The sequence below is a fragment of the Canis aureus genome, chromosome 1 (assembly GCF_053574225.1).
Source record: "Canis aureus isolate CA01 chromosome 1, VMU_Caureus_v.1.0, whole genome shotgun sequence".
In the NCBI taxonomy this organism is placed as follows: Eukaryota; Metazoa; Chordata; class Mammalia; order Carnivora; family Canidae; genus Canis; species Canis aureus.
In genome coordinates this window covers 29,845,238-29,867,017 of record NC_135611.1, presented here as the reverse complement: position 1 = coordinate 29,867,017, position 21,780 = coordinate 29,845,238, and the positions used below count along the sequence as shown (strand labels likewise).

At 36.9% G+C, this 21,780-nt stretch overlaps 1 protein-coding gene across 3 annotated transcripts in view; it reads right to left on the bottom strand.

The window, feature by feature from the left end:
* PEX7 (peroxisomal biogenesis factor 7) overlaps window positions 1-21,780 on the bottom strand; it is an 86,171-nt gene that overhangs the window by 63,445 nt on the left and 946 nt on the right. For 2 of the 3 annotated variants that reach the window (XM_077894322.1, XM_077894321.1), the window contains exons 2-5: window positions 21,055-21,112; window positions 20,053-20,203; window positions 7,656-7,733; window positions 7,168-7,276 (exon numbers count right to left, since the gene is read on the bottom strand). In XM_077894322.1, coding sequence (XP_077750448.1) covers window positions 7,168-7,276; window positions 7,656-7,733; window positions 20,053-20,203; window positions 21,055-21,112 — 396 coding nt within the window. Of the gene's footprint in view, window positions 1-7,167; window positions 7,277-7,655; window positions 7,734-20,052; window positions 20,204-21,054; window positions 21,113-21,322; window positions 21,604-21,780 lie in introns of those variants that run through there. The other variant, XM_077894325.1, reaches the window with a different exon arrangement.

The following is a 21,780-nucleotide window of genomic DNA, read 5'->3' as shown; positions in this document are numbered from 1 at the left end:
CCAGCTCGAGTCCATGTTCCTAACCTCTATACTTACTATTTACCTCTTCAAAGAACTTCACACTCCTTAGCATTATCCACTGCTATAATTTTTTTTTCCTTAGAATCTCTCTTTTCCACTGGATTATAGCTCTAAGAAGACAAGAACCCTGTCTGTTTTCTTCTTCAATGTATCTCCAGTGTCTTTCAATGTATCATGCAGAAAACAGTGGACATTCACTTAATATCTGATTCACTGCCCATGTCCCTCTCAACAATCAAAATTGACCTTAGATATGTTTTTAAAATCCTAGTAAGATGGTTACTCCCCATATCTTAAATAATAGCAATAAAAAATATTTTAGTGTTTGCTTGTGTAAGGACTTGGCTATGAAAAAGAATACACAATACACATGCCCTATAGGAAATGTATGAAAACAAGTAAAGAAAATATGCAAAGAAGTTCATTTGAATCCTAATACGTTGTACATAGCTTGATAAGCAAATTTTCTCATCTCACTCAGAATGGCAAAAGCACAGTGAGAGCTTCAGAGCTTGCCCCATCTTTTACTGTACCACAAAACCTCCTCCTGTAGAACAGAAGAAAAAACTTTAAATCTTTTCAACTTTATTAAGTAGGCTACTATTTGAAAATCATTATGGGGATCCCTGGGTGGCTCAGGGGTTTAGCGCCTGCCTTCAGCCCAGGGCGTGATCCTGGAGACCAGGGATTGAGTCCCAAATCAGGCTCCCTGCATGGAGCCTGCTTCTCCCTCTGCCTGTGTTTTTGCCTCTGTGTGTGTGTGTCTCTCGTGAATAAATAAATAAAATCTTTTTTAAAAAAATCATTATGAAGGAATAGTTCAGGAAAATGGCAAATGCTTAATAAATAAAACTTCCAATGAGTTTCTAAAATGATAAAAGCTGGCAGAAAAATGGCTTTACTTTATCCAACTTTTAAAAAGAAAGATATTTTATAGCTCACAGATCCAGTGCTTGGTTTTCATGAAATCCCTTTAAGGGTTGATGTACATACAATTCAGTGAATATTGGCCCGTTGAACATATGGAGCCACTTCCACCTAATCACTATTCACTCTTTCCATTCTTAGAGTCTGAGTTTCTCATTTCCCATTCCCAACTGTGGGAGCTCTACTGGGCCCAAGCCAATCAACATTTACATGCCCTTCTCCTAGGCACAGTGATTAGTTTAGAAACATTCACATGGACCATCAGATGGGAGAAAATGAAACTTTTCTAGATGTCTGAGAGGGATTCTCGCACTTTTTCCTACTGGACAGAAACCAGAAAGGATAGAGGGGTTAGAGCTGCTGCCATCTTCCTTTCATATGATGCTTGATCCAAAACCAACTCAACAGTATACAGAAGAGATGGCAAGAATATCCTCTAAGTCTTACATCCAGCCATGTGTATAAAGCCAGATGTAATTCTAGACATTTCAACTATGCAAGCAAATAAATTATCTTCTAAGTTAGGGTGGTTAGGTTCAGAATTTCTTTGACACTCAACCAAAGAGGTCCTGGCTAATATGACCACTATTTATATTTATTTCTAATAGAACACATGAAGATAATGTCATTAAACACATAATCTTTTCTTCTATTAAACCAAATGGACATTGTGATGGTAAAAGACTGTTTACATACTGCCTATTTACAATGTGCAGATAGTTAAGTTTTGTGATTATATTGCTAACTCTCCACACAATGTCTTTTCCTGCTATTCAGTTCCATACCATTGAATATTCTGTATGCAACATCCAAATTCAATATTATGTACACCATGCTAACACAAAAGGCCAATCTAAAAGGCCTTATATGTGTGTGATTCAGTCCAAATGAAGGCTAATAAACACAATTTTGCCTGACAGTTAAAAGCAGATGTATTAGTTCAAGATTTTGTCACCATCAGATTTTATATTTGGTCAAGGTCATAAAAAGAGCAATGATTAAAAACAAGGAAGATAATTTTAGAGCCTTATATAATAATATACATTACCAAAATTACATACAATAGTAAGGTAAAAGAATTTTTTTAAAAGCCTATCAGTAGTTTAAGGAGTTTTACTTAATACTTTTCTAAATGTGTAAATTATACTCATTATTAATTCCAGTTTATTATGAATGCTGCCAATTAGAGCTCCCAGCAGACAGGTCTTCACTGCTTCACTAGAAGGGAAGTATGTCTCATTTTGAAGATGGATCTATTTTATACCACTAATTCCATCCAGGGTTTGAAATGACTCCTTTGAATCTGTAGGATATTAGACCAAAGAGCCTCCCCACTCAAAGAAAATGATGCTAATGTCAATCTAATTCACATCCTTAAAAGAATTTTATTTGAACTTGCACTAATAGTCTCTGAATTAGGGCTTTTCACCTATAGTAAAATTATAAACATTATGATGAACTGTTGTCATCATACAGATTTGATTCACTATTAGCATGAAACTCATTAACATTTACACTAAATTATAAGCATAAAGATAACTCAAGTTATATAGGTAAGCTAAAGGATTAGTTAATTCAAATAAGCATATCAATATTGCTATCACTTACTTATTACACACCCAGCCTTACAATTAGGTGTGCCACAGAAAAATTTTAAGAAATCAAACAAGAAATTTAGGCTTTGAGAAGGAAATGTGCCAAGGAAAAATATATTACTGGTCTCATCCCAAAAGATTTGGGATCTCAGGAAAGATTTAACTCAGGTCATGGATAAAACACTGTGACTCAGATAACTTAGAAATTTTTAAAATAATAGTAATAATCTTATAAGCATACTGTTTTTCACTCTAGAAAACCATGTTGTTAATTTTAATCATTAAACATCTTTTGGCTTAACTGAACTTCTATACACAGAATTTACTATTATCTTGGAATCTAAGAAATTGCTTAATATAATGGACATATTTATATACAATTTACCTGAAGATTTCCAGTTCTGAGCATTTTCAACCTAATAATACTTTAAAATTCAGGGATATTTGGTCATTTTCAATTCTTAGAATAAAAAAATAATTACATAAAAGGAAAGGATTTCTTTTTTTTTTTTAATTTTTATTTATTTATGATAGTCACAGAGAGAGAGAGAGAGATGCAGAGACATAGGCAGAGGGAGAAGCAGGCTCCATGCACCAGGAGCCCAATGTGGGATTCGATCCCGGGTCTCCAGGATCGCGCCCTGGGCCAAAGGCTGGCGCTAAACCGCTAAACCGCCTCGCCACCCAGGGATCCCAAAAGGAAAGGATTTCTGTGACATTACATCACATTCAACATAGTTCAACAACTGAGGGCATTGATATAGTTTATTAGCAAGTAAGGAACAATTATCCTACTGATTGCCTCTTTGGAGATGCTGGATAATTAAATGAGGAGACAATGTTAGACACACTCTACCTGCTCCTCTAGCTATTTTCTTCTCTCCTGCCCCAAAATGACCAAACTCCACAAAAAAGCTTCCACTTCTTGATCTCCCCTCAGGACTCTTTATACAAAGCGTCAGCAAACATTTTCTGTGAAGGGCCCCACAGTAAGTATTCTGGGGTTCAAGGGCCATTCCACCTCTGCCACAGCTCTTCACCTCTGCCACTATGGCACAAAAGCAGCTACAGACAGACAACCTGTAAAAGGGTGTGCATGGCTGTGTTCCACTACGACTTTGTTTACAAAACTTGTCAGTGGGTCATTTTGATTTGAAGGCAGTCATTTGTCAACCCATACTCTAGTCTAAGGTTTCTTCTATTTATCTAAGGTTTCTTTCCCAGGGGCTCCAATTGACTGGAAAGGCTTTAGTTACCATGTATGAGCCAATGACACGATTTAGTTATGAGGCTAGATTTCTCAGCTCTAAACTCAACCAATTCCTTGACAATCCCGTGTGTGCCACTAGCTGAGTGTGTTCTAAAACAAAACTTTCAAACATATTTCTTACCTCAGTTATGACATTAACCCACCCACTGATTTATCCTTGGCAGGAATCTGGCAGTTACTCATCCTTCTCTCTTCACCTCTTGGACATCTTATAGAATCATTTTTAAATACTACTTGAGTCGGCCCAATTTCTGTCACCCCTTCTGCCACCATGCTTGCCCATGCCCTCATCTCTGTTAGTTAAATCTTGCACTCCTTCCTGCTCACCTCCCAACTATTCTCTACACACTGCCAGAATTAGTTTTTTAAATTTTTTTAATTAATTAATTAATTAATTTATGATAGTCACACAGAGAGAGAGAGAGAGAGAGAGAGGCAGAGACATAGGCAGAGGGAGAAGCAGGCTCCATGCACCGGGAGCCCGATGTGGGATTCGATCCCGGGTCTCCAGGATCGCGCCCTGGGCCAAAGGCAGACGCTAAACCACTGCGCCACCCAGGGATCCCCAGAATTAGTTTTTTAAACCTATTCAGTGCCATGCCCATGTCCATAGGATAAAATCCAAACTTGTGAATCCAGTCCATGACATGTGATCTGGGCCCTTCTCTACTGCCCAACCTCATTTTTACCACCTTTTCCTCTTATGCATGGTCTCCCTGACCTTCTTTCAGTATCTCAAATATGCACCAAGTTCTTAACTTTTGGACAGCCTATTCTCTGCCTGGAATGGTCTCTCCTTCTGTGCCATGCAATGCCTCCTATTTTTCACTGAGCCAACTCCATATTCATCCTAAATGAAAGCCAGAAACTTAACAAGCATGGATTGTTTTGACTACCAAAAAACTTAAATGCATATACTAAAAGTAAATAAATAAATAAACAACATAAAATAAAATAGTTAAAAGACAAACAAAGGGATCCCTGGGTGGCGCAGCGGTTTGGCGCCTGCCTTTGGCCCAGGGCGCGATCCTGGAGACCCGGGATCGAATCCCACGTCGGGCTCCCGGTGCATGGAGCCTGCTTCTCCCTCTGCCTGTGTCTCTGCCTCTCTCTCTCTCTCTCTCTCTCTCTCTCTCTCTGTGACTATCATAAATAAATAAAAATTTAAAAAAAAAATTAAAAAAAATAAAATAAAATAAAAGACAAACAAAAATTTGGGAAAATATGTGTATTTTCAGAAGACTGATCCCCAAAACTAAAGACGAGCTCATGCATCAATACAGAAAAACAACAAACATCTTTCAGTAGAAAAATGGGCCAAAAACATGAACATGAGACTCACAAGGGAAAAACAGTAATGGTCAACAGACATAAAAAATACTCACTATCCCTAGTAATCAAGTATGCAAATCAAAACAAAAATTAGGTATCATTTTTCATTCATCAAATTGGAAAACATTTAAAAGATCAAGGAAGTGCATTTATTTATCATTTCAAGGTCTAAATCTTAAAATAGGAGATCCCTGGGTGGCTCAGTGGTTTAGCGCCTGCCTTCAGCCCAGGGCGTGATCCTGGAGTCCCAGGATCGAGTCCCACATCAGGCTCCCTACATGGAGCCTGCTTCCTCTGCCTCTCTCTCTCTGTGTGTGTCTCTCATGAATAAATAAGTAAAATCTTAAAAAAAATAAATCTTAAAATAACTATTAACATTATCAGATTCTCACTATCAGAATTAACTGGTATCATCAGGACGGAGAAGGTTGTTGTTATCATATTGATTAATCTATAAGGTGTTGCTGCTCTATAATCAACACTTTTGAAAGTCATTAGTGTCATATAGGATATTTTATGTATATACTCCCCAAATGATCTCATTTAATAAACCCTCACATTGGAATACCCTGAGACATTGGTTTATCATTCCTACTACTTGTTCACCAAGGTGGGGTCAAAGTGACTCGAGGAGGCAGCCTACCAGAGCAACCCTGCCTTGTCTATGCCAATTGACATTGTTCACCTTTGTTTCATTTCTACATTTTTCACAGCTTTAATGGCATGCAGTACATTACACAAATTATCCAAAAGAAAAATGACGCAACGTATGTTAAAGTGTCAGCAACTTTCGGAAAGAAATAGTACTCAGAAAATTCTTTAGCCAAATGTTTACTGATGATGGATCAAATAAAAGAAACATGGTGTACCTCTTTTTCTATCTTAAATTAGTTTCAATTCCCTAAGTTTAAGTATATAAATTTATATGTATAATTCATAAAATATAATTGGTGAATGTTCTTTTCCATCAAGTCTATTTAAAACTAGAGTCTAAGAACTCCATCTGAATGGCACCATGATTCACTCAATTCAACTATAATACTAGATGAAGGCTACTAAGAAATTTCCATAATAAAAAGCTGTTTTATAATAATATTTTCAATGGGGAAATGAATTTGGGATGGGGCAAATTTTATGAGAAAACTCATAAAATTATTTTCCTGTACAATTTCAACAACAAAAATTTTATAGCTATAATCATATAAACTCTAACATCAGGGACGGGGGTGGGGTAGGGTGCATGTTGCTCAGTGGTTGAGCTCCTGCCTTTGGCTCAGGGCATGATCCCGGAGCCACAGAATCCAGTCCCACATTGGGCTCCCCGCATGGAGCCTGCTTCTCCCTCTGCGTATATCTCTACCTCTGTCTCTCTGTGTCTCTCATGAATAAATAAATAAAATCTTTAAAAAATAAATAAATAAAAATAAAACCTAACATCACTAATCAAATTCAGTCTTTAAAGACATCTGACTCTTCCTCAAGAATATTCCCCCATAAACATTTTTTGTTTTTGTACCATACATTCTGGAATGAGAATAAAAATCTTTATGGAAGAATACAAGAAAAAGTTAACCATGGTTCTATGGAGGCAGAGGGGTGAAGACTTACTTTGCATTTGGCATGTTTCTGTACTGTTTGAATTTAATCACTATGCATACGGTAAGTCTAGAATAAGGCTTATCTGGGATATCATTTTTGTTTTTTCTTTATAAATTTTTTTGAAAGTTACAAAAGAAGCAAAAAAATAGTGATGATTTGACTTTGTCAATCATCACAAATATTTATCATTAATTAGCACATATTAACATTCTTGTAACTCTTACTCAGACTTAGCAACCTTCATTCTGATAAACCAAGGATAATGCCATCTAAGCAAAGCAATTCAGTGGCTAAACAGCACAAAGAATACTACTGTGGTCCCTTTTCCTTCCAAATCTCAAGTCCACAGCGCCACCTACTGGGAAAAGCAGAGCCACCATTCACCACAAGTAAGGCTTTTTTGGTAAATACCAAATTATTTACCTGAGGCTGAAGCAAAGCAACCTGGGATGTGAGGAGACCAGATTGTGCTATAAATGACACTTTCATGGCCTCTAAAGGTGCACAAAGACTTTCCAACAGTTGGATCCCACTACAAATAAATGAATAGATCAATTACTTGGAGGCAAATTCAAATTTATGTTTATATATAATACATACAAAACACTACATATATATGTATATATACACATATAATAGACATACATATCTCAAGGATTTTTTAAAGTCTATTTTCACATAAAGCAAAATGGTATTTAAAGGGCCAAAATAATCAATCCTGAGCTAGTGGTTAGTTTATAGCCAAAAGGTTAAAAATGCTTAAATTCTAATAAATGCTTTAACATAGTTTTTGAAAAAAAAATTAGTTGTGTAATTGAAAGATATAAAAGTATGTTCTAGAAAAGAAAAAAATTCAAGGGAAGCTTTGGGGAAGAGAATATTTGGTTTTAAATACAGTAATGATGACATACCAATTTGACAGTTTGATCCCATGAGCCAGACACTACAAGCTGTTCACCTCTGGTTTGGCTCCAATCAACACTATAGACCTAAAAATATTTTAATGTGTCATTTAGAAGGCAAAGGAGCATTAAGTTCAATATTACATTTTGTCTCTTCATAACAGTGATAGCCAGTAGAACAACTAATTCACCTCATTGAAAGTCCTACAAATCTCAACATGGTGCCTGAGAAATGGAAAGTCCATTTTGTCTATTCCTCCAGACATACTCCTTACAGATAAGATTCCATTTGGTTTTAATAGAATTCTACAGATTATTTCCAAACCTCCTTCACTAAAACAAATCATATATATTTTTAACCTACCAACAAATCACTGTTTGCAGCACCCTGTAGAAATGTCAAAGCAGATTAGAAAGTTAGTCATCTAAAAAAGCTTGCCAGGTCAGTGTTTATCAGAAAGCATTAAAATTCAATTAATATTGCTATCTGGCCTTTCTTAGAAAAAGCTTATAGGAACCAGGTAATCCTTTCAGATCTCTTGGTAAACAGCTTTAGTTATCCAATGCTGCTATTCTAATCTATGCTTTACTGCTTTTAGTGAATGATTTCAAATGAACCATTTAAAAACTTATGGAAAAAAATAAAAATAAAAAAATAAAAATCTTATGGAAATATTTTTATTGTCATTTTATATAATAGATTATATATAGATCACTATTGTAAGCTAAGTTCTACAAAACATGTGCATAATTATTCTTTATTAAATTAAAGTAGTCCTGAGTATACATCACTAAATATGACCAGCCATCAGATTTTTCTGAATCTTAAAAATTCTTGCTACCATATTATTTATGTAGGAGGCAGGAGTGTCTGCAGCTTGCTGTACCTTAAGCATGGGCTCCCTGCTCTCTGCTGTCTTGCACTATGTACAATGTACTATGTACCATGCCTAGCCATATTGGAGTCTCAGTTTAAAAAAAAAAAAAGTAATACTGATCCTGTTTCTGTCTAAAACTTTACAAAGTTTTCTAAAACTTTCACAGATTTTTTGAATCATGATTTTTAAAAATATTGCATTGACATTATTTGACTACTGAATTTTGGGGGTCCTCCTGAATCATGTACCTAAGATGAGACCCTCACCCACCCTATCCTAGTCCTGGCTCTGCTGCTGTCCATATTCACGCAAAAGAGAGAAGATCAGGGACGCCTGGGTGGCTCAGTGGTTGAGCATCTGCCTCCGGCTCAGGGCATGATTCTGGAGTTCTGGGATCGAGGTCCCGCATCGGGCTTCCTGCATGGAGCCTGCTTCTCCCTCTGCCTATGTCTCTGCCTCTCTTTCTGTGTCTCTCATGAAAAAATAAATGAAATCTTAAAAAAAAAAAAAAAAAAAAAGTGGGCAGCCCGGGTGGCTCAGCGGTTTAGCACCGCCTTCAGCCCAGGGTGTGATCCAGGAGACCCGGGATCAAGTCCCACGTCAGGCTCCCTGCATGGAGCCTGCTTCTCCCTCTGCCTGTGTCTCTGCCTCTTTCTCTCTCTGTCTCTCATGAATAAATGAATAAAATATTAAAAAAAGAGAGAGAGAGATCAGCTGGAACACTGAAGAAACCACAAGCCAGCAACAGAGAACAGCTCATATAGACGGGGCAGCAAAAACCAAAGAGCTGCTGTGGCCATCTATTGGTTATGGGTGGAAAAAGACAGACTTGGAAGTAGTCACAGAAGATCTTGAGAGCTCAAGAGTTTGATTTTGTCCTGTAGGCCAGGACAAGGCAAATTTCTTCTGTAAAGAGCAATAATTCAGGGCTTTATAGAACATTTGGTTTCTGTATGTCAGCCTGCTAGAGCAAAAAAGTAGCCATAGATGACGCCTGATGAGTAGACAAAGCTGTGTTCCAATAAAACGTAATTTACAAATCAGAGAGTAGCCTAGGTTGGGCGCTGTCCCATGAGTAGTAGTTTGCCAACTCCTGCTCTAGTTTGATGTGAACAGTCAAAAATAACCATAATAGCAAACCTTTATTGAGCATCTACTGTGTGCCAGATACTGTTACAAGCATTTTACATATTTTATCTCATTAATCTTAACTCCTCTGAAATATTGTGCTAAGACCCAAAAAGTTTAAATAAATTGTCCAAATTCCTACAGCTAGTAAGTTGCACAGCTGAACTCTGTACCTCAGCAGCCTACCTGCTGAGTCTACCCTTAATCATTACACTAGGCTGTCTCTATACCACACTACTTCACTACTTGAGGGCACTGTTGAATTGGGATGACCTTGGGCTACAATATTAAGGAAATAAAAGCCTGCCCTTCACTGGTATTGCCCTTCATCAGAGCCCAGATTGATTCCATTTTGTTTTCATGAATGATCCATATTCAAGAACTTAAAGCCTCTGTCAACTTAGTGAACTCCTGTTCACCTGTCTTTTATGAAACAGGCCTCCCCTCAACAAAGCCTTTGATGACTGAAATGCTTCCTTTTGTGCATTCCAACAGCATTTTGTACCTAATTACAATTTAACATTCACCATATTTTACAACAACTTGTGTTAAATACCTGCTAAAGTCTAGAAAATCCACCATGAGAACAAAACCAGCTTGTATGTCTATGCTCATTGCAATATAATAAATACTCAATAAACGGGAGTTAAAATAATGTACCCAATTAAATTTATCTTTACAATCTGCATCACTAAGGTATTATAAAGAGCTACGGTTTTCATTTCAGAGGACAACTGAACAAATATAACTAAAAACTAAGACCAACATGTCAGATTTTACTGCCTCTACAGCATGACATAGGATTTGAAAGCTTATGACTTCTCATCTTTTGAAAGTGCAAGAGCTCCCACAGGCTCAGAGAGAATGCAGGCCTAGTGAGAACAAAAGATAGGAGGTAAGATAACTACGTTAATGGTGGTGTTGCTGCCAGCTATATCATCAGTCATACAACAAAGTATAAGCAGTAGGACTCTAGGACAAAACTAAGGACAAGACACACATGGTGAGGTTAAATGGGATAACATGGAAGGAAATAAAGGCAACTCAATAAATATTTTATGTGTTTGTGTCTACAATTTAGGATATGGGAATGTAACAGTCCAAGCCAGGATAGATATTGTTAAAAAAAAAAACAAAAAAAAAAACAACTATAAACATAAGTACAAAATGGGTGCTGGGATACAAAATTCAGCTTGATGGCCAGAAGACAGGATCCAAGCAGGGCCGTAAGGCCTGGCTAAAATATCAACAGCAAAAAGCAGAAGTGAAAATAGTGATCAGAAACTCCCCCAAAGACATACACAGGCATAGATAGCACTCAAGGGATTAGGACTGAGAACACTGCAGGATAACACCAAGGTTTTGTGCCTGGAGACTGTCGGTGGTGGTGGCATTAACAAAATGGGAAGACTGGAGGAAAGAAGATAATGTGTAATTTTAGACATACTGACTTTGAAGGGACAGCAAGATAGTTAAATGGAAATAAATGTCTAGTGGGAACAGGGTTTGGGCATTAACCTCAGGCTCTGAAAAAAGTTTACAGCCAGAGGCATGTTGGGGAGACAGTTGAAAAAGAATAGTAGATTCCATTATCCCAACTTCAAGTTACCTTACTGAGTTATTCAACAAATATTTATCAAGCACCTACTTATGTATGAAGCACAAGGGAAAGTGGGGTACAATGTTAGACAAGACAGATCAAGTCCCAGCCCTCATGGATCATAGACAAGCTATAAATAAATAATTTCAGATTGTGAATTTAAAGAAAAGCTACAGGGATCCCTGGGTGGTGCAGTGGTTTGGCACCTGCCTTTGGCCCAGAGCGCGATCCTGGAGACCCGGGATCGAATCCCACGTCGGGCTCCTGGTGCATGGAGCCTGCTTCTCTCTCTGCCTCTCTCTCTCTCTGTGTGACTATCATAAATAATAAATAAATAAATAAATAAATAAATAAATAAATAAATAAATAAAATAAAATAAAATAAAATAAAATAAAATAAAGCTACAGAGCACAACAAAACCAAGGAAAGAGACTGGCAAACAATGATAGAAGGAAGGAGTCACTTATTGATAGAGTGGTCAGGGAAGACCTCTCTGAGCAGAGACCTGAGTGTAGTGAAGACAAAACTGCAGGTTTGAGAGGAAAGGCTTTGACAGAAGAAAAGGGAAAGACCCTGAAGCAGGAACCAAGCTTGTCATGTCTGAAGAACAGAAAGGTTAAATAGAAGGGACAAGATCCCAAAGGACCATGGTTACAAGTTTGCATATAATTTTTCTTAAGAGGCTATAGTCATCAACCCCACACTAGCTACTACCTAGACCGTGTGTAGCATCCTTTAACTGCTCTCCCCATCCATCCGTGCTCACCTCCATGATCTATGCTGCATAGAAACACAAATGTCATTCTCCTGTAGAAAGCCCTTCGATGGTTTCATACTATGAGTCTCCTGTAACCTACCATCTTCACTCAACATTGAGATTTATCCATGCTGCTGCTTATTACCGAAAGGTCAAAATCCTGCAAAACTACAAATGGTTTAGGGATGCACACATATGCAGTAAGACTAAAAGGAAAAGCAAAGAAAACAGAAGAAGACATTCAGAATTAGTGGTTACTCCTGGGAAGAAGATAGTAAAGGCCAAAGGAGGGAGAATGACAGAATTAGGGGAAAAAGTAGATACAAGAAAGATAGCATCTGCAAGCTGGGGCTCCAACAGCATAGGAAATACTTTATTTATTAAGTGAGATGGTGAATATGCAAGCATTCATTATATATTTTTACAGCTTACATATATTTCATGAGCATAAATATTTCTTAGCAAATTTTTAAACATCTTCAGTGTCTTGCCACCAATTTTAGCTTAACCGCCAAGATGCTAACTGTTCCAGGCACAGAGGCTCAATCCCTCCCCTTCAAGTGTGCACTTGCCTTTACCTCTAACCCTATTCCTCTGGCCTCTCCATTTGAACAATTAATTCCTACTCTCCCTGCAGACATAAGGATGCCCTCCTTGACCCTCCCCCAAGATCCTTTCCTCTTATAGCACTCCATGCATTCCAACACTTATTACATTATCCATGAGGTCACCAGCAGCTCAAGTCTCCATCCCTAGAGACGGGGAGGACTCATGTCTGACTTGTTCATCGTCCCCACTAGGCCTTATGCAGTCCCTTGCACACAGTAGGATTAAGCAAAGTTTCTAGAATGGATGAAGGGACAAAGAAACAAATCTGAATGAAGAGCACCTCTCACAATAAGTCTAGTCTTCCATCCTTTCCCTATTCCCAATTCCCCCTGTACTCCTGCTCAAAGAGTAGACATGGCTTAATGGTCAGATTAAGGATAAAAAAGAGGAGGGGTATGCAGTTATGCTTTTAAAAGCAGGGTCCTCTAAAGGCCTATCTGATATAGTTACTCTTGGCAGGAAAAAAATTAACTGAGAAACTGCAAAAAGGGAAAAAAAAACAACCACTGAACAATATTTTGTGCTGCTTTATGAAATCTGAACCTCATCAAAACCACAGCGTGAGAGGACAAATTTTATTACTGAAACCAATTCCCAAAGAGCTCGTTTTTAATCTGCTGTCTAGTGTTGCCCTTTTTAAGTTGGTCTATTTAATTAAAAATCATCAAATAAAAACTATGTCCAGAATGTTCATACTTACCTGTATCAATACAAAGGAAAGGGACACTGACTTTTAATTACTGAGTGATTTAGAAAAGGCTACATACTTCTTTTAATGTGAAACAATTTTTTAATTTATCACTATAGAAATTTTAAAATGCACATAAAAGAAAAAATATCATAATAAATTCCTAGGTATCCATCACATGCTTTCCATAATTATCAACATTCTACCACTTGTTTCATATGTCCTGGACCAATTGAATGACTGTTGGACTTACTTCACTCATAAATAAGTAAGCAGATAAGGATGTTTTTCTTTCTTATAGAAGCATGAGGCTATTTTTATACCTAAAAAGATGAACAAACAGTTCCTTAATATCATCTAAAACTCAGTCTACATTTTACTTTCCTGGTTGTCTACAAAATGTCTCTTTACAGTTGGTTTATGTGAACCAGAAACCAAAAAAAATCCACATTTTACACTTAGTTGTTATGTCTCTTAGGTCTAATCTAGGAAGATCCTCCTCTCCCACCTTGCTTTACCCACCCACCCTTCCCATGACATTTACAATTGTTGAAGACACCAAGTTCATGGTCCCATAGGCTCTTCTACACTCTGAATTTGGCTGTTTCCTCATAGTGCCACCATTTCCCTCTGCCCTTCCCATTCCTTTAAGATGGACTTTAGGTCTAGAGGCTTGATTACATTCAGTTCAATCTTGTTTTAGCTGCCTATTGTATTAGGTGTATAATCACTAGTTGATCCTCTTTTAGTAACCCTAAAAACTGTTCACAAGACGTATCAATATTAAATTAATGTTTTAGCATCCATGGATAACCTTTGCCTACAGTCATTATTTCATTCGGGGTTACTAAATGGTGACTTTCTAATTATGCAATTCCTTCTACATTTATTAGCCAGAATTCTGTTATGAGAATTTTCCACATCAAGGGTCCAATTACCCCACAATAAAATTCGTACGGGAAAGGCAGAATAAGTGCCTCGATTCCTTATCTTAGCAATTTTCAGAATGAGTCCCCTGTCCTTGTAATCACCAGTGGTGTCCAGCTGTTATTTTTTAATGATTACAACTCCATGTAATGGGTGGAAGTACACATACGTGTATGGTTTCTGTGTGGGTGTATAGTGTTCTAACATATTGTTGTCATTCTTTTTGATGTTGAAATTGTCCAACATTGGCCAATGAGAGCCTCTTTCACAGTGTCTCTTCTAAACTTTCGATGTGATCCCAGTGGTCTTTCATAGTTTTCTGACACAAGGCATCTTAGATTTATCTTGTATATTTCCTACTCAGTCCTGGAATCAACTATCTCTCCAAAAATCCCAGTTCTTTCTAATGGGAAATGATATTTAGAAGCAGTAATCTGGGCACTAGGGATATTCACTGTGACTCAGTTGTCATTGCTTTTCGGTCTTTACAGTCCAAAGAACCAGGATATATATATTTTTTTACACAGAGAAAAAGAAATGATGAGTCTGTACAGATATTTCTCATTCAATTTTAAGATTAAATGTCTCTTTTTAATTTCTTTATTCTTATCACTTTTTCTTATGTAAAAATTTTTGGTTTCTGATAACATAATTACTGGTATGCTTCAACCTACAAAATAATATGAGAGTTTCAAAATAATAATACTGATTTTTCTGAATGCAATTTAAAACTTTTTGCAATTCCTTTTGTTGACATATCTGATTAGGCATGGACAATCACAATATTGCATTTTAAAGTCACTAGAAATCATTATTTTCAATCCCTGATTATGTGGATTTGATACAATTTGATACACCACTAGATTAATTTGTTTCTATTTGTTTTCAATTTTGGCAATTTTTTTCTTTTTTAATCAAATGGTAATTTTTAATTTTATAAAATATTTCAACTGTTCCAAGGTCAAAAGTAATTGTAATACAAATTATATTGGAGAAATTGTCCATCTTGTCCCTTCTCCCCTGATTTCTTCCTGATGCCTTTAAGGGTAACAATTTTTATTAGCTTTTGTATTATTATTTTATTTGTATTATTATTATTTTGTATTATTTTTCCATTGTTACTTCTTGAAATATACACAGAAATAACTATATATACACACACATATAAACGTATATATATATATACACGTATATATATTATTCCTCCCTGTCCCACATAAAATGTAAATTCTAGATATATTTAAATAGCTCTGCCAATAATCTCATAGGATAACTTCATTTGATATCAGATTGTAGCTAAACTAAAAAGAATTTCTAGTTTCACATGATTTAAAATTATCAATTAAGATTATACCATTCTCCTACATATATTTCCTACTAGATCTAAAGTAGGAGAGCAGCCCGGTGGCTCAGTGGTTTAGCACCGACTTCAGCCCAGGGCGTGATCCTGGAGACCTGGGATCGAGTCCCATGTCAGGCTTCCTGCATGGAGCCTGCTTCTCCCTCTGCCTGTGTCTGTCTGTCTGTCTGTCTCTCTCTCTCTCATGAATAAATAAATTATTTTAAAAAATAAAAAAAAATAAATAAAGTAGGAGCCACCTACTTACAACACCATGTTGTAAGTCATGAGGTACAGAAACAAAATTCTCAGTTCACCCTCTAGTCTCCTTGCTGGATCTTTTTAAAATTTTCCTATTCTTCCATTCCTATTATACATTCAGCAGCAGGCTAAACTACAGGCATTTAATGGAGTTCAAAAGACAGAATGGCCTCTGCAGACACCAGGTTAACAATGGATAGGAAAATCGGATTCTTGCTTTGATGCTAAGTTTAGAAGCTATGCACACAGATAATGTCCATGTTTTTCTTTCTTTCCATTTCACCAAGCCCTTTAATTCTCAGGCCTAAAATATATCTGGGTCTTGGATTTCTCCTTTTCACTTCAGCACCTACTCATCTGATTGTCTGAAAATTGATTGTTAGGACATTTCTCAGTTATCAAGCAGTGAAATAGCTTAAGTGGAGGATTCCTAACTTGTTCTATGTCTTTCTAACCCTAGTACAATAAGATATAATAATAGCTCATATTTATACTTAGTGTCGGCTCTGTTTTAAGGACTTACAACAACCCTCTGACACAGACTATTATCCTCAGTTTGCAAATGAAGAAACTAAGTTTTAGGAGAAACAAGGAACTAGCCAAGGTCCCACAGCAGGTAAGTTACAGAGCCATGACTCAACTCAAAGTTGATTGAAACCAGGCTATTCATCCTTAGTCTATACTATTACCCACAGGAGAAAATAATCTATTGTTTGGTATTCTTGAAAATGCTGGTAGGAAAAAAAAAAAAAAAGGAAAATCAGCTATGTTCACTTAGTAATTTATTTAACAAATATTTATTAGCTCTTCAAAACTCTCTTGTCTGATCTTAAGTCCTTTTAAGTGTTTCTGAGTATTTGGTATGAGACATCCTTTGAATATATGCTGTATTTTCTTCAATGAAAAAATGCCAAATAGGGATCCCTGGGTGGCTCAGCAGTTTACTGCCTGCCTTCGGCCCAGGGCATGATCCTGGAGACCCACGATCGATTCCCACATCAACTCCCTGCATGGAGCCTGCTTCTCCCTCTGCCTGTGTTTGTCTATCTCTGTCTCTCTCTCTCTCGATGTCTCTCATGAATAAATAATTTTTTTAATGCCAAATATTTTGTATTATAATACTGAGCCTTAAGTCAATCATCAGAAATTCTTTCTCTTCACATTCTCTCAAAGGATGGCCTTTATGAATATCCTACAATTCTCTATTCATCACCTTGCTTGACATACTTTGATTTTTACTAAGGACTGTGAAAAAGAGAAGAAGTATGCTGTAGCAGATGGGGATGGTTGGTGCTCCAAGAGCCAATCCCCCTTTCTTCCTTGCTCACAGAACCCTAATTTTGTCCCTAATTTTTAAGGGAAAAACTCTGTCCTTTCCTCATCCCAGGGCTGAGTTTTGTTTAGGTGAAGGCAGGAATAGTGGCTTGTTTTCCCACAAGTGACACTGTTAAGACTAGGTATATGATACTCTTCTAGTTACAGAGATTTGAAGAGATGTCTGCTGTAGAGCTTTGAGGAAGCTTTTCCTCAAAAGAAGTCCCAAGACAGGAACATTCACTTTTTTTGCCCTTAGACCTTCAAAGGTGATAAGATGATACTTGGAACTATAAGCAGCTTAAGAAGAAGAAGAACACCCACTAAGGATAACAGAGTGGAAAGGCAAAGAGAAATTGGGTTTTTGATGGCATTGTCAAGCCCTTAATAACCAAGCCAGCACCTGTTCCACCTCCAATACTTTGTTGTGTGAGATAATAAGACGATTATCGAATCTATTTTTAGTTGTGTTCTCTATTAACACTAATAGCCAAGTCATCCTGATACAAGTGCTTATCAAAAATTGCATTTGAAAAGAATTAAAGGAAGAACAACCTAGAAAAGCAGCCTGAAAGGAAAAAACCCACAAAGATGTCTTCAGCTCAAAAAAATCCAGTTACATAATTACAGAATGATATAAATCTGGTTTCACTGCAGTTCAAATAACAGAGATCAAGTACCTTATCAGTGGACTCAAAGTAACCCAATACTATGACATGGCTAAGGAAAAATCTACAGCCAGCCATGTTAGGTAACGTTATTAGAACCAGAGGCTTCGTTTACTGTGGCAAAATCTTAAAAAGCTCAGCACTGATCATCATATTTCTAGAATAAATAATGTATGCAATGTTAAAAGCAACCATGAAAAAGAGGAGTATGTGAAGGAATTTACCAAGAGGGTAAAAGATACAGAGACCATATAATCTGAAGACAGCCTAAAGGAATTACAAATGCATAGTCCAGAAGAAGAAGACCAAAATGGGGGCATGGTGACTATTTTCAAGGGTTCTCCTGGGAAAGAGGGACTGGACTTAGTCTTATCCCTGCAGAGAAAGGCATTAGAAACAATAGTTGTTGATAGAAACAACAGTTGGTTGATAGAAGGTAGATTTGGGCTTAAGATAGCAATTTTCTGGGCAGCCCAGGTGGCTCAGTGGTTTAGTGCCACCTTCAGCCCAGGGCCTGATCCTGGAGACCCGGGACTGAGTCCCACGTTGGGCTCCCTGCATGGAGCCTGCTTCTCCCTCTGCCTGTGTCTCTGCCCCTCTCTCCCTCTCTGTGTCTCTCATGAATAAATAAATAAAAATCTTAAAAAAAATAGCAATTTTCTAACCATTAGAGCAATCTAAAAGTCAAGTAAGTTATCTCGTGAGATAGTGAAATCCACTTTCACTGAGATAAAGTAAAGGCCAAGTGACCATCATCAGGAACATTCTAGAACAATATTTCCCAGAGAGTAGTACACACGTCACTAGTTGTACAAGAGATGACTTTAACTGTACACACATTTTATTTCATTCATTGCATATTTCTTTTAACATACATTGAAAATTAATAAACGTACATACTAAATTAGCCATAAATTCCACGGCTTCCTAAATACGACTGTTTTAGGATAAGTGAAATAATAATGTAAGGGTCATTTTAAAAATATAATCAATATATGCCATTTAACATAACTAGATATATTATTTTACAACCTATTGGTTATAGTCCTAGAATTTATGAGATAAACAATCCAAAGCACTAAAGATTTAAGGGGAAAAAAAACTCTTGAGAGAAAAATATTAAAGCGCAAAAAAAAAAAAAAACAACCCTAAGTTAATTAAGTAGTATTAGAAAAAAGCAAAAATCATGAAGGTACCACAAAAATGTCCAAATTTCAGACATTTTCAGTTCTCTGTGAGAACTCTTGTATTGAACATCCGGAAACTAAAGTTTCTCCTTTACCAAAGTTGTCTTCAGTGATTCTATGAAAACATGATCATTTATAAACACATTTAGTCAAAGAGGTTTCACAATTAAATAGAAGAACTACAATTTTCCATTATTTTCAATGACAGTCTTAGAAATTTTAATTGCTATAGCTATAAGATGATTTCTGGAATGCTCACAAAACTAATTTTTTTTATCACAAAAGACTAATATTCTAGCAGCTAATCAGCATTCATTGGAGGCCTTTATGGGCCAGATGCTGTGGTATACACTAGTTTGAAAGTAAATGTGCAAGTTTTCATTTGAAACATCTACTGCTACCTTGAGGAAAATTTTTAAACATTTAAGGTAAAACACCAAGAGGGATTCTTTACCATCACGTTCATTAAAAATATATATGTATTTTTATAAGATCAAAAACCAACCTATTTTCTATGCCTATTTTCAACCTATATGCTACCCATACACACACACACACACACACACACACACAGAACCTAGACACATGATCCAGCTTCAGATATCAAATTTCTTCAGTAAGTTCTGTCTCATAATCAGTATTTGCTGCTCTTGCTCCAAGATATTCTGAAAATCCTTAGGAATCTTACCGAAGCCCTAAAGGCAATCTTGTGATGTCTCTGAAAAGTCTGCCTACCTCTGTCTTCCGACAGCTGTAGGGCAGGCAGGCATAGCCTACAGCGAGAAGAAAGTGATGGGCTTCTCTGGAGGAAATGGTGCCACAGCATACTTACCACTGGAGGCGTTCTTACTAACTAATGAGAAGCCTGACCTTTTCTTCTTTCCTAGTTCCTTGGGCCAAGATGTACTTTATGTTTGAATAATCAAATAATAAATGACATCTAACATGTAAGGAAATACCAAAGCTTAAACTTCTGGTCTCCATGTTGCCAGCCCCAAATGGATTTCATCCAAAGAAAAACAACCGGTCTGGGAAGACTGCCTTCCTACCTCCTGAGTGTGTTCCTTGTAGACTTGCAGTGGCCCTGTGGCTTTGGCAGTGTCCCAGAGCTGCAGCGAGCCATCGCCACTACAAGTGACCAAGATATGTTCATTGTTCTCACTCCAGGTCACGTCAAACAAACCATCATTCCAGTCAAAGCTACAGCAGGAAAAGTGAAACAGAAAATCTAGGTACACAGGCAGCTGAGGACAAAATAACGATCATAATTTTACAGCTTTTCTTCAAATTTATCACATATTTTAACACACATTATCTCACACAGTCGTCACGACTATGAAAGTAAGTAGAGCAAGCACCTGACAGATGCAGAAATGCTTTCAGAGAGGTGACAAGAACACCCCAGGTCATGCATATGCCAGAAAACTGCAGACCTAGATTAAAATTAGGTCTCCTATCTAGAAATTTGGCACTATTTCCATGAGGACATGATGCCACATCTGGGTGCTGTCTGGGTTCTGTGGTCCACAGGACAATAGTAATTTAGGCCAGTGGTTTCAACTTTCCACATAAAACTTTCACCTAAGCTGTGAGCAGGTAATTATCTTCTGACAGATTTCCCTTCCTTTCTCTGACATTGACTAACCCTGACAGAGGTGTTAATAAGTCCAACAGTCAAGAGAGTCATAGAAAGAAGAAAGGACAAGTGCTAGGTAGCTCACAAAATGGATAATGAGCTCCTGAATGAGTAAAACTAAACTATGTAAAGAAGACAGCAAAGTTAGAAATGTCCCATAATATACTAACTAGTTTATATTTTTTATGTTTAAGTTTTGTATCTTATAAATGGACACCGAGAGAAAAAAAATTAGAAGTTACATAATCACAACTTATTGGCAAAAGTATGTTCTATGCCAAGCAAATGCTTGTTTCTTTTCTCCTGCAAATTTAAAATTCAAAAATCTTTTACTCATCAAGATTGAAAATCTGTATTAAGGCTTTAATAGCAACAAAGAATACACATGTAAGTTTAATCATTAGAACAACCTTACCTTCTAAAAAGTCTAAGCCCAGATTCATTTTGATCCAATATGAGAAGGGTCCCACAGCCTAAGGAAAAAAAAATAAAAAAATCAGGGTTATGCTGTTGAACTTGCGAGGGGAGCATCTAAGGTCAAAGGGGATGGAACACTGAGTACCTAATTTTACTACCACCAATTTCTCCCTAAAGTTCTTGAGACCATGTTTACAACATGACCAGATTGTGCTCTCCATTTCTGTCTTTCTATATTGCGCCTCAACCATGAAATATTATCTCACCTATATTTGGGATCCAGACACAGCACCAAGACAGGAGATATTTGAATTCATATTCTGTGGCCAGGTAGGGTGCCAGGCACATAAGCCTCCCAAATAGGTGTCATCATCCCTATTCACAAGTGAGAAACCTCTGACCTACAGACCCCAGAAACTACTCCCCCTACTACATTACAGTGCCAAAAATGAATTATTTTACTAAAGGACAAGCGTATCTTAAAAGTTCTGTTATGTGGACTGAGGTACGAAAAAGTCTATTTAAAGATGACTGTTGTTTTTTTTTTTTAATACCAATTCCTTGTAAGTTTTTACAAAGGATTTAATTTAAAATATCAAACTCATTCATGAGTTTCAACCTCATTAGTGGACAAGTATTGTAAATCTGAATGTGCAAGTGCAAGCGCTAAGAGCTAAGCGGTAAAATGCAAGTAAGTATTTCTCGCCCTGAGTCTTAGAAATCA